The 14,041-nt window shown below is 40.9% G+C and overlaps 1 protein-coding gene across 1 annotated transcript in view; it reads right to left on the bottom strand.

Moving 5' to 3' along the window:
- The window catches only part of si:ch73-281f12.4 (Ras-associating and dilute domain-containing protein-like), a 31,789-nt gene that overhangs the window by 6,961 nt on the left and 10,787 nt on the right, over nt 1-14,041 (bottom strand). Inside the window, exons 7-13 of the mRNA XM_042392554.1 lie at nt 12,055-12,224; nt 11,850-11,962; nt 7,317-7,536; nt 6,418-6,590; nt 2,813-2,957; nt 1,346-1,527; nt 846-1,224 (exon numbers count right to left, since the gene is read on the bottom strand). Coding sequence (XP_042248488.1) covers nt 846-1,224; nt 1,346-1,527; nt 2,813-2,957; nt 6,418-6,590; nt 7,317-7,536; nt 11,850-11,962; nt 12,055-12,224 — 1,382 coding nt within the window. The remainder of the gene's footprint in view (nt 1-845; nt 1,225-1,345; nt 1,528-2,812; nt 2,958-6,417; nt 6,591-7,316; nt 7,537-11,849; nt 11,963-12,054; nt 12,225-14,041) is intronic.

The raw sequence follows: 14,041 nt of genomic DNA, 5'->3' as shown, positions 1-14,041 counted from the left end.
TGCTAGACGCATATAATCAAATCTTGGTGTCAATCAGTGTCAGAGTGTCGTCAAATCGGTCGTCACAGACGACGCCCAAATATTTCACCAAGCTTCTCTCACGATGTCAACTTTCATTACAGACAACCCAAAATCACTTAGTGTGAAGGATTTTTTATCAATGGGCTAACTGTCTAGTACACACTCGCAGTGGCATGGAAATATTCTGTGGGATCAGAATGAGCAATTTCATCCAGTACTGTCCTATTTCATCATACAGAGTTACAGTAAAATAGCTTTGACCTGATGGCAACAGCTCATATTCACTAAAAATAGGACATGATTCATCACTTGGGAGGCGTCTGTACATCGAGAACATCTTCCTCCCGCCCAGAACTCCTTATCAACCACAGCTTTAAACTCTGATTCTGATCTTAAACTGACAAACCATTTGAGTATGACTAACAGATCTTACTCTTCTTTTACAGATTTTAAGATGAATTTATTTTGACCGTCTCTCCGGGAGACGTCCCTTTAATTTCTTTCTTTTGTTTGAGTTCATTTTCCTGCACTATGTTCCTAGTTATACAAATTTTAGCCTGTTGCTTTTGCTTTGGCCAAATAATATATTATTTCTTATTTTTCAATTTATTACATTTTCATGTGTCTTATTTTCTATGATTATTATGATTCATATATTACATTTTAATAAATCTTTGTGATGTATTAGAGTCAATATGTTTCTGTATAATATATATTTTCTTACTGTTCTTTCCATACAGGTGTGCTTTGTCTCCTATATGAGAGTATCAGACAGTGTTATCTAGCTGTCCTGTGATTGGTCCAGTTTGAGAGTAGATAGTTACCTTTCTTTTGCTGGCGGGCGCCCTCCTGCAGATCAGCCTCCAGCTCAGCCAGCTCCATACCCTGGGGGGTGTTGGGTGGCGTCAGCAGGCAGGACGGGTCCAGCGCCAGGCTTTTATGGTAGCCCTGGTCTGCCTGTCCTGGGAGGGCGTTCTGCAGCTCCAGGCTCTTCAGCTTCTGGGTCAGGACTGCCTCACAACTGCTCAAGTCACCATGAGATCCTTGGGCCTGAGTGGGCTCTGCAGGGGAGGTGCAGTCCAGATCCGCCTCAGGGAAGGGGCAGGTAACAGGGTCAGAGACCCCCTGATGGGCTGGATCCTGAAAGACTCTGACGGAGGGTGAGGTCGTAGACTGGCTGTCTGTGGTTGTCCCATTGAGAGCCTGAGTTGGAGAAATATAAAATCAATCAATAACAGATGTAGGGACATCAAAGTGTCTCATTTCCTGACTGCCGCTGGCTTCTCGTTATGCTGTTGAGCTCCGGGGTCACGGAGCTTGTTACCTGTTCCTCCACATCAGCTTCGGCTTGGGTTTCACCGCCGGGGAGCTGGCGTATGAACTCTTGCAGATGACCGAGCTGTTCAAACAGAGCGGGCTCCACGATCGGTTTACCGAGCTCCAGGTGAAACGTGCTGCTGGGCAGGATGAGCGGCGGGTGGTTGTCGAAGCTCTCCAGGATGTCGGCTGCAGGAAGAGAGAAAGGCCCGCCATCATACATCATGAATTACCCAACTTTCATTGCAGCTTTCTAATAAAAATAAATCCTGGAACTTGAAGTAAAGCTGGTGTATTTGGGGTTAACACTGAATTAAAGGTCATAAATAACGTACAGGGCTGCAGTCGCTGCTGTTTTAGCAGGCCGGACGCAGTGAAGTAAGAGGTGAAAACAGGTGAGAGCGAGGCGGACGCTCCCCCGCTGGGAGAGGTGGATTTGAGAGGCAACTGAGGAATGAAGCTGATTGGTGGAGACAGACTGACTTGGCAGGATTACTCTAGAGGAACATTCAGGCTGCTACTAAAAAAAGCCTGAGTGTGTTTTAATTCATAGTGTTCTTTAGCGCAAACATACGGTCCAAATTAGTGTTTTAATGACATATTTTCACTGAGATTAAAAAAGAAAAGAATAAACTGATTTTCACTGATTTTCACTCTCATGTTCACACGCATGTATTATGATTGTTAGTGTAAACTTTATTCCATTTGTTGACATTTCAGCAGCATTGTACTTTCTTCAGAGCTCCTTTTTTTTTTATCAAGTTATTATAGTTAATGAACTCTCTATTGTGTATCATTAAGTCTTGTGCAGTCAAGCGAGGCTCCTTTCGGGTTTGAACATGCAAACTAAACAATAGATTGTTCTGATTCCTGCTGCAGGAGGAGTCCAGTTACCGCAGTTTATAGTAAACAGGGCCGTCTTGTGGTGAAGGAACGCTCAGAAAATGCTTTTGGTACGAGACAAAAAAGAGAGAAAACTGGGCAGAAGGTCATTTCATCGTCGGGAATTTGCATCTTCATTTTTAACAAATGCAATTAACAAGTGCATGATTTAGACTAAACTAAACTAAAACATGCACTTACACACAAACTGAACTTGTGATGACTAATCATTTATTTTCTATACAGAGTACAATATTATTCAGATCAGTGCAGATTCTGAGTCAGGATGTTGTAGGGTGTTATTATTTTTATTCATCAAGTATTTGTTTACTCCATAAAATGCCAAAAAACAGCAAAAAAAAAAAAAATCACAATTTTGCCAGTCGCAATTCCCCAGAGCCCAGCGTGACATCTTTAAACTGTTTGTTTTGCATATGAGAAGCTGGAACCAGAGTCATTTTGGGCATTTTTGTTTGAAAAACGACTAAAACATCTGTTGAACATCAAAATAATTACTGTTTATTTCTCTGTTGATGGAATTATCGATCGACCGGCTAATGTTTTCATCTCTAGGGTGGTCTACGTGACTCACCCGTCCTGACGGCGTCCTCCGCGTCGTCCGGCGAGGGGCTCCATCCGGCGGGACAGGCTTTACCGGAGTTATACTCCCTCAGCATGTGGTGGAGCTGGGCAGGGTTCAGGGCCGCAAACTCGGTCCTCAGAGACGTCCAGGACGCCTGTACGGACATAAAACAACAAAGAAAACATGTAACGTTGAGCAACATGAGCAAATATGGGATTGTAAAAGAAAATCCATCGCTGTTTTAGTTTGAAGAACAAGCCACAAAAGCTCTTTGTAGTCATCATGAGAATAACAGGGTGGGAGAAACAAGCATTTTCCCATCCTGCTTTGTTTCCATATAAGGAAACACAGTCATCGCTACTCTCTCATTTGCATGCACAGCATTTAAACCAATTACATGATCTAGTAAATACTTTTTGTCCCCTCTTGCTAGATGTGGTAACAAAGTCTCTTGGGAAAGTATTTCTCAGCCTGAATGTGGATACAGTAGCACTTTAAGTTGTTTGTTATCGCTGCAGCTTTTCTTCTTGTGTTTGATTGAGTGCTGGATTTGCTAATTAACGCGTCGTTCTTGTTCTGCGCACCGTGAGAAGCGTAAACATTTATGTTATCTCTCCTCTGTGAGAGTCTTTATCATGAAATGACAACAAGAGAAAGACAATATTTGATCTTCGGATGCCTGTGGAAAGTAGCTCGAGGGTAAGGAAACAGGTGAGTCACTCGCCAGCGACGTTCATGTGATGACAAACATTATAAACATTACATCGTTCATTCAGTCAGTTTCAATTTGAATTGGTGGAAGTAAGAGTTTGCCCAGACATGTCAGGCCCACAATAGAAACCTCCAGCTAAATGTCGTCCCTGCCCTCCTCTTCTAACAGACGCCACACTGAGCTCAGCAGAAGTTTAAATGCTGCTTATAAACAGCAGGGAAACTGAAAAATGTCTGTTTGTTATGTCTGAGATTTAGCGTTTGGCAGCTGCAAATCTTAAAATAACTCCTCAGATGTTGTCTCCTCCATAACTGCTGGCAAAACAAAACAACGCCACATCCATCTGCTGTCATTTACAACCGTGCCAGCGAGGCACTTCATTTTTTTTTTTTTTTTTTTTTTTAAAAGCCCAGAACTCCAGATGGAAAACTAAAAAAATCTGTCGAGGGTGTGTGCTCCGTTGTGGCAACCCCAAAAGTGACCTCATTACCAGGGGGGAGGGATACATAAAACCACCAGCTTCTTAGCAACCATCCATTTCCCACGTACAGATGAGACACAGCCTTGGACGGTCGTGTCACGGTCAGGCTGGTGCCTGCTGATGGATCACGATTTGAGTCACACAGTACAGTGGAAACAGGTGTCAACCTCCCCGAGTTCAACTAGACCTCGTATCCTAACACAGCTCCTCCAAATACAGGAAGTGGATTCCACTGACATATCACTTTTAAATTAGTAATGTGGTTTTTTTTAAGACTGTCTTAATACCATACTGACGCTCCCACATGTACATGGAAATAACAATTCAGAGACGGTACGGAGAGCAGCATGGCGACCTCACTACTCTCCAAAGTCCAGCTGAAGCTAATACGAGGCTTCAGTGGTCTGTTAGCTGAATTTAGTGTCTGTTCAGTATGAAACTGAAATTGAAAATGCGGTTTCTCTCTAAGCTGTGGTGGAGGGATACGTTCAGATAGTCACATGTAGGTTGTCTAGTTGTCTATTCTCACAGTAAACTTGAAAGTGATTCTTTTTCTTTGCAGATTGGATCGCAGGAGTATTTTTGCAGTATTTTGTTCTTTAAACACAGATATTTCTGCTCTAATTCTGTGTTTGGAGTGTGTTAGTGAGAAGTTTCTGGGAATTCCCGATGTTTCTTTTGTTGTCCTTGACACCCTTTGATGTGTGCCACAGAATATGGTTTGAGTCTGCATCTCTCAAAGAAAAAAAAGGCAGCAGCAGGATGTGTTTCACAGCTTTGAGAGATCCTGGAAGGACCGTGTTGTGGTTAATAGCTGTCAAGACGGAAATAAATAAACTGTTTGTGAGATTCAATATATGTGGAACCTATTTCTTGTAGAAGAGGGTCATGGTCGTGCCATCAATGATTCTTGACCCACTAACTAAACAGAATAGAAATTGAAAAAGATACATCCACATGTCTCATCTCACATTCATACAGCCCAACAGGAGTAATCTTAAACCTGCAATAACTGATTTTTTGGCCACTTAGGGGCAGTGGAAACATGTTGTGAACACACAACTGACGCTTCTCACGTTACAGCCTGTCCTTTGATCCGTTGTTATGATGACAAATATCCATTATAGCCACTTTAATTAACTTTACAATGTTCAGTAAGCTTCCCATCAACCCGAGTCAGTCGTAGCGCATCAACAACACGTGTTGCAGCCTGAAAACAAGTTAGCGAGTGGTTGAAATAGTTTGCTGAAAGTAAAAATAGTTGTGTCGTCTGTTCCTCAAACTGCCTCTCTGTTCTTTACTGACGTCTCATTGGTTTACAGCTGACAATGATCCCACATCAACATGCTGTTTAAATAAATAAATCACATTTACAAGCAGTGAAACCCAATCTGAAATATTCTCTCACTGCATTTATCTTGTAAAGTGGAGAAACAGTTACAGCTTATCTGAAAGGCTCATTTTTATGGTTTTACTGTACATATATAGTATATATTAGAGGCATGTTCTATTTATAACCTTTTCTATTGTAATACACAAGAACAGTAGCGTATCATGACTCCACCACAGAAACATCCAACAGGTTCCACAACCTCTTTTTTCCAGGTATCATAAACCTGTTAATCAGGAAAAGGTTTATATGACCTTGACCTGTGTACTTTTATGTGTTGATTCCTCTTTAAGACTCTAAATACCTCAGTGTTTAATAACCAGCTAAGTGAGAACTCAGCTTCCTCCTGCTGTACAGTGTAAACAAGATCTGAATGGGTAACCGAGAAAACATGTAGTTAAGGAGGAGGGATTAGGTGTTAAGTTGGCAAGGCAGCCCTGCGCAGTAAAAGTGAAACACATGTACGGTATTGTTTGAGTGATATAGTGTGTTATTCCTGATCATACACTGAAATAGAGGCTTTAAAATGCATTTACTCTCATGTATTTGTCGGCCTTTTAACATTAAAAGGACATTTGCGCTCTCAGCCGCATGTTTCCGCTCAGTGAAATAGACGTTTTTTTACTGTGTTTACACTTTTCTTTTCCCGCAAGCTACTTCCTCATATCTGATCAAGTTTCATCAACATTGTTGTTGCACGTGAGTTTTAGTGCCTCTCTTCTCATAAACCAATAACAGACCTCTGCAGACAATATTCCTCAGGTTTTATAGCATTATTAGTCAGCGTCATCGCTAGGTTTGGCAACGATAAGGAGCTGTTGTTGTTGTTGTTGCTGCAGTGGGAAGAGTTTAGTGAAGCTCTGATTTCCCAAAGATGGAAATTTTTCAACCTAATACATAAACATACATAACTGATTTTAACCTTTAAGACAATGAAAACATTCAGTCTGACGCAGAAGTGACTGGACTCTCGGGGCAACAGCTCACCCCTGGTAAGACAAACAGGAAAGGAGAAACGGATGTCCTCTGACCTGCATGAGGGTTTCTTTGGGTGTAGCCAGCAGATTGACAGCAGCAGAAAGCTTCTGGAAGAACTCGGTGGCCAGATCGCCCAGACTGATGCTCTGGATCCAGTCCATCAGCAGGTCCAGGTTGGCCCGGATCTGGACACCTCGGGACCACTGGTAGAACCCAGCGACCGATCCTGAACGACAAATCAGTGCTCAGTTAGATTGTTTCATGTGTGAACTGAGGCTCGTTTGACCTATCAGAGCAACCGGGTTCTGGTTTTACAAAGAAAAAAAGAACAAGAAAAAGAAAAGAACATGTAATAGAAGAGGAAATAAACTGAAATGTCAATCTTAAATGCTCATTTGGAACAAAAAACTTTGGGGGAAAAGAATAAAATGGTGTTTTTATGGTGAAAATGGTCAAATATAAAGTTAAAGAACATCGTAAAAAATCTGTGTCTGTTAGTAATCCCAGCCTGAAGTTTGAAAATAATAGCATGTTCTGCTATTCCTCAGTTATGACATTGAAAACAAAAGTTAAACCAGGTTTAACAGGTTTCCTAAGCCAAGTTATTTTGATAGATGAGAAGTTTGAAACCAAAACTGATTTGTTTAGTTTGTCTAAAAATCAAAGTCTAAAAATTACAATTCAGTAGAAAGCTTATTATTTTTTACTTTCTTTACATTATTTTTTGTCATTTTTTGCCTTTATTTGACAGTCAAAAGCCCAGAGAGGCAGGAAACATGGGTAGAAAGAGGTGTAAGACATGCAATAAACATCTGCAGCCAGAATCGAGCCGCGGTTATGTGGATTGTGGTATCAATCTTCTTATCTGCTTCTCAGAAAGAAAGCAAATAAGAGTGTTTTGCAAAAATACCGAACTATTCCTTTAACATGGGACAGTCAGCTGAGGTTTTACCTCTCTCCATGAGGGCGTTGAACAGCGACGCGTTGATGAAGAAGAACAGGTAGGCACAGAGTTGTAAAGAAATGTCTGGGTGCACCTGGAAGGCTGTGAGGAGCTTCAACGCCTCCTTCAGCACCTCCAGGATGCCGCTGAGTCCGTCAGGCATTCGCAGCTGGCCGCTCTCTGAGAACGGGTTCCCGTCCAGCAGACCCGGCAAGGCTGAATACATACTCTGTGGAGAGACGGGGATATGTTTGATGAACCTCTGGACTGGAAAATACCCACTTCTACCATCACCACTGCTAAAGCACCTCAGGAATCAGTTGTTGAGTATCATCGCTCACAAAAACATATAATCATGTTAAACATAGACACAACTTTCCTTTGCCTTCAGATGATTCCTGGTATTACCGTTTTAAGTGTAGTGCAATAAGGTTATAAGGACGGTCATGTTCTTTTTTGTCTCGTCTTGTTTTAGTGCTGCCACAGTACGTACAGAACATAATGACATAATGTCTCAAAGACAGGAAGGCATTCATGGAGCGCACAGGAAACCTTGCAGGAAAGCTTACGTTCCCCAACACAAAGGGCAACTGCAGGTACTTGAAAAGTGCAACCTACAGTCACACTACAGTTTCACTCATTTTAGATGTGTAAAACTGCACCAAATTCCCCAAAACAAGGATTAAAACACACAGGGAATTAAAATAAAACATCCCGGTGCCTTTTGAAATTGTGGGTTTTAACATAAATCAATCAATAAATACATGAAACTATTGCTAAAAGAGTTACGAAAGACAATGTGTAGATGAGGTTTTCTGGCAGCTGGTGGAGGAAGTAAAAGACACTTAATAAAGAAAACCTCTAGCTGTGAAAACATAGCAACAGAGTCGGCAGTATTACCGATCCCAGTGGGAATCAACAGCCTCGTCTGCAACTTTCAGCTGTTCACTGCTTTTGAATCACAATGGTTTCATTTATACAAAAGCTCTCAGCTCAGCACCAACATTAAATGAAGACATTAAATAAATGAGAGAGTCAAACACCTAAAGAGACAAAAAGGATTGTTGAAGCAAACCAGAGCTTAAATACACAGAATACTGGACTTATTGGACCTCATTGACAACAGTTTCTAACTTGTAAATAGCGTTCACTTCAACAAACTCAGATTTCCGTTACTGTAAATCCAACTTGGCGCCAAATAATACATGCCTTAAGTGTCAAGGTAATTTAACCTAAATTTAATGACTATAATGTGGTGCTCTATTGGAAAATGCTCAGTATTTTTAACCATCAACTACCAACTGATGTGAATGCTTGAAGACATTATTATTAGCAGCATTACATTTGTCAGCTTGCTAGAAAGATGCCCATGCTGCTCTGTGTCTCCTAGATATAAAGGCAATCATAGAACATTAGCATAAGACCAAGATAAACCAACTATTTAAACTGCATTAACTGATTTTTTGGTCACTTCTTTTCGGCGAAAACACTGATATATCATCACTTTTTGAGTTGAAATGTTGAACTTGTTAGCAAACAGTTGCTTATTTCCACATCCAGCAGTTACGGAGCAACATTATCATTCATTTGGAGTCGTGTTTCTGTCCACCTGGTGAATGTAAGTCCAATATTCACTCTCTTTCAGCTCTGTTTCTGCTCTCCACCAACTCCTGAGGGAAATATCTGGCTCTTTAGCTGCTAAACGCTCCACTATGTTCACCAGCTAGCCTACAGCTAACTGTGTCTGTTTGCCATTTGGTGCTGAGCAGGTAGTGTACAGTGGCTTTTTTGTGCTTTTTCTCTGAAAACAGCTGCCTGAGCTGAAATGAGAGCACTGAGAGTGAATCAAAACAGTGAAGTTGCAGCTGGACAGCTAAACGATGAGCTGAAACTTGCTATAAACCTCCACGAAGCCAAGATTAAAGCTTTGAAGAGGTAAGTGTGTATTAAAGTCTATTTTCAGTTGTCTGGTGGTCAAAAATCACATAATACAGCTTTAAAAAATGCTAAATGTAGCATTTTAATAAGGGTAAGTGTTTGACAGAGAAACATGGATTTCACTCAGATATATTTGTATAAAAGTTCTGCAAACAAAGCAGATCTTGTGAGCTGTTTTATTGAACACTAACTCCTTGTCAGTTCTCACTCAGATCCGGCTCTTATCACTTGTGCCTCTGACACAGTTCCGCCATTGTTTCAGTTGCATGACATCACCCGCTAGGTACACAAATACACAAACACACTCTCACACACCGTGACTAAGATAATGACCTCAGACAAACTGAGAGAGAGGCAATAAAGACGACAATAACCCTGCGTGCCTGAGGCGACAGATCAGCTGATGATTTACAGTGAAATTCAGCAGATCTACAGATTTTCCTCACATTTTTCCCTCTGTTGGTTCTACTCAGCACTCTATTGTGTTGTATTTAAATGCTGCATTAATGCCATCAAATGTTTCATGCAGTTTTATTTGTATTCTAATTTGAACAAACTTAGCCTGAAGAAAAAACAGAAGTGGTAAAAAAAAAAAGGTGTCTGTACATTATGAACAGTTGGTCACATTTCACAGGAAATTAACAAAAAGACCTTTTTCTCCTCCTCCCTTCCTCTGTTGGGTGTTTCTGTGACAACAGTTTGACTTCCTCTGCAGGAAACAGACTGCTGCTCATAGCTGCTAATCCTCCTCCTTACTCTACCAGAGTAACAGTTTCCACCAAGCATATTTATAAATAATGCATTAGCTAATTAAGACAGGAATTACAGCATAAGTTACTGCTGTTAATGAAGCTGAAACGGAGTTTCTGATTAACAAGAATAAATGTGACGGCAAGCTGAAAAACAACCTCATAACGAAAAGGAAAGCCTTCAGCTGAGGTCGACTGGAGAGCAGACTGTGCAGGTAAATGACCTTTTTTCCCTCAGTTTTGTGCAGCACAAGTAATAGAAATATGCCTTCGAATTCAAAACAACAGCACAGACTGTTCCTATTTCCTTCAAGGGAGGGAAATTACTAAATGTGAACATCTAGCAGCTGCTGACATATAAATGTTCAAATTCACCAGCCAACAGCCACTGCTTAACCAGCATTTGGCTGATGGCTGGTGTTGATTTCCCACCCTGTTCCTTCTCTCCTGTCCTTGAAGAGTTACTGTGCGGAGTGGTTGTGTTTTTTTTTTCTACAGCCTCTGCTGTGAAGCGTCTGTGTTGTCATGTCAGCTAAATTCTGCAAAACAAACAGCCTTTAATAAGAAGCTTTAACATGGGGGAAAAAATCACATAAATCCAGCCTGGGAGTGTCCTGTTGGGCTGTAAAAGAGGGAACTTGCCTGCTGTCACGTACTTCACACAACAAATCCAGAGGATGAATTTCCTGATTTTAAAAGGGTCCATATTTATATAACTTCTCAGAATTACACTTCTAAAGAGCCAACTTAAAAAAGTCATTGCTGAGTGTGAAGGATGAGACATTCTGTACGCCTCGTTTGCAAAGTTCCTTCTACTTCCCCATCGAACTGACATCAGATTGTTCGCATATGCCCACAAACGGCCGTCTGTTCCGTAGTCTGTTGCTAAGGTTGTTGCTAAGGTTGTTGCTAAGGTTGTTGCTAAGGTTGTTCATGTTGTCCACTCGTGTATTTTGGATTGGATTGAAATACACTGTTTGTTTATGTAGCCTCCAGAGCCACGATGGGCAGCTTCAAGGAGTTAACCAATCAGAACAGAGTGGGCTCACTGGGCGGGGGGCCTTAAAGAGAAGCTAAAACGGCCTGTTTCAGACAGAGGCTGAACTGAGGGGCTGAATAAAGGGCCAGTAGAAGATAAATAAGGAGTTTTTTTTAACTGTAAATCATACCAAGGTATTCCAGTAGAGCCCCAGAATATAAATATAAACCTGTAAATGATCATGATACGTCTTCTTTAAGAGGCTTCTGGAGCTTGAGAGCATTCAAAGTAATAAGAAAGGTTATATTAGCTTTTAATCTTATGTTTTCCTGTTAATTTTTCTTTTAGCAGTTTGATAAATATGGAGTTTGGTCCCTCTGACAGTTCATCAGTGCAACTGCGAGACTGAAAAAAGCCCTGAGATGTTCACATCCATACTGGTTCTCACCAAATCAGGCATTCTGGTTTTGCTATCCAACAAACCACTGTAACCTTGGGAGACAAGATTGTCTCTGTTTATATTCCAGTCAGTGGAAAAGACACCCCGCTCACTATCTCACAGGCCTTTCCTGAGTGAGAGTGCCAGACAAAAGTCGGTGTTTCCATTCTGTTATTGTGTTTTCTGTCTGGAATATACTCAATGAAAACAGAATGTGGTGTTTACACAGTTCAATTTCCTGCTTAACATGTGACCAACAGTCAGATTTAACAGGTCAAAAGGATGTGAAAATGTTGATGTCACTATATGAATGTAATGTGTGCACATGCGTTGCTTTATTCTGTATGTTAAAGAACATAATGTATACAGTATATATGCTGTATATGTGTGTGTGTGTGTGTGTGTGTGTGTGTGTGTGTGTGTGTGTGGCAGCCAACCTTTGTTAGATAGTAGACAGACTGCTGGAAGGTGAACATGATGACTTCCTCCAGGACCGTCATGGCTTCTTCACAGGCTGTCCGAGTGGATAACATCTCAGAGTCCAGCAGACCTGCCATAAATACATTTTAATAATACATGCTGTACTCCCACAGCTGTGAGCGTGACAGATGAGTTTGTTTTCACGTTGTGTTTTTTGCACACCTTCGTCCTCCTGGTCCTGCCTCCAGGGCAGCAGCTGAGGGACTTCATGCTGGATGAAGTGCAGCAGTTCGATGGAGTTGGCCATCCACAGCACCAGCGGCTGCAGACCTGGGATCAGCTCATCCATGCTGAGCAGCTGCAGCTGCTCGGGCTGCCCGTCGTTGGAGCTCCTGATGTGAAAACACAGCAAGCTTAAGTTATAGTTTTACTGTACACTGTAAAAAATATGGAAAATATCTGAATATACTTTAAATTAAATTGTCAACAAGTTGTAGTGTCCTGTTGAGACACTGAAATAGCAACTTAGCTATTATATCTAAAAAATAATAAAATTGTTAGGGCTTCAGCTAACAGTTATTTTCATTATCATCGAATCTGTCGATTATTTTCTCGATGAATTGATTAGTTGTTTTGTCTATAAAATGTCAGAAAATTGTGAAAAATGTAGATCACTGTTTCCTAAAGCCCAAGATGCAACCTTGTTTTGTCCCGACCAACAGTCCACAACCCAAATATATTCAGTTTTTATCATAGAGGACTAAAGATACCAGAAAATATTCACATCTAAGAAGCTATAACCAGAAAATGTTGGCATTTTTTCTAAAAAATGACTCAAAATGATTAACCAGTTATCAGCATAGATGCTGATTTTCCAATGATTTCCTGTCTATAAATAGTGCTTCTGACTTACCGTATTTTACTAGACTTTCCGTACATTTTACAACATACATGCGATCTGTTGTAACAACAGTATTCAGTGAGTCTGACTTCTGAATTAGTGAGTAATATTTGTGCATTTTGTTGTACAAGTGACACAATGGAAACCTGTGATTTCAAGAGGAAGTGAACATTTTTTGTTTTATGAGAATTGAGTGAATGCAACAACACTAAAGTGAACAAAACTGTTTTGACCTACATTGATTTTACTTCCTCTTATATTTGTGCATATCAGCAAAAGTTTCACTGCAGTAGCACCTGACTGGTGCAACTGTTCACTTCTCATGAAAAACACAGCTGATAAAGCTGGTAGCACAGTCATCATGGAAAAACTCTCAGCTGTTTTTAGTTTCTTAAAGAAGATAGAATGGGAAATGCTCTTATTGCACAACCTGCATTTAAGAGACCTCATTGGTTTCTGCAGAGCACATAGTATTAAAATCACTTTAATCTCTTAAACGCACCAAAGACGCCTTGGCGTCCTTGGCCGACATCACTGTCTTTCAGAGGCTGAAAGGCTCGGTTTTAAAGCTACAGAAGACACTGGTATCATATGAAACTAGAAGGCCGAAGGCATCCGTTGGTACCATCCATGTCATGCTAGCTTGTCGGGATGGGGGCTAAATAATGCTCCAAAGTTAGGCTAAAGTTTGGTGAGGGAAAAACTGGCATGGCTATTTTCAAAGGGGTCCCTTGACCTCTCACCTCAAGATATCTGAATGAAAATGGGTTCTGTGGATACCCACTAGTCTCCCCATTACAGACATGCCCATTTTATGCTAATCCCATGCAGTTTTGGGCAAGAACCATGCAATTGTTTGCATGCAGTATAAATGTCTTATTTTCGCCTATTCTAAAATTGGTTTATTTGAATATTTCTGCATACTGGGGTCCTTAAACAGTCTTAAAATTGCATAAATTGGGTCTGACTGGAAGGCTGAGACTCTTGTGGATTCATTGAGCCCAATTGTATTCATGTATAATGATGTTAGTCCCCCTAGTAGCCATTTCATTGTAGTGAGACCATTGTTTGAAACTTGACCTCACTCTATAAAATGAATTATTGTGACTTCTAGGATGATCACAGCCTCATGAAACTTTACAACCACAAACTAGAGACTGAGGGCATTCAGAGGATGTTTGGCTTTACCAGGTATATTGACAATAAGAGGGTTTCTGAGCAGCAGAAGTGCTCGCTATCCAATTGCCAAAAAATGCAGCTCTTACAGAAAACTCCAAATGTCAAAAGTTTTTTGGCACCAAATCACAG

Source organism: Thunnus maccoyii, chromosome 18 (genome assembly GCF_910596095.1).
Source record: "Thunnus maccoyii chromosome 18, fThuMac1.1, whole genome shotgun sequence".
NCBI lineage: Eukaryota > Metazoa > Chordata > Actinopteri > Scombriformes > Scombridae > Thunnus > Thunnus maccoyii.
The sequence above is the reverse complement of the archived record's forward strand: the minus strand, read 5'-3'. Positions and strand labels throughout refer to the sequence as shown.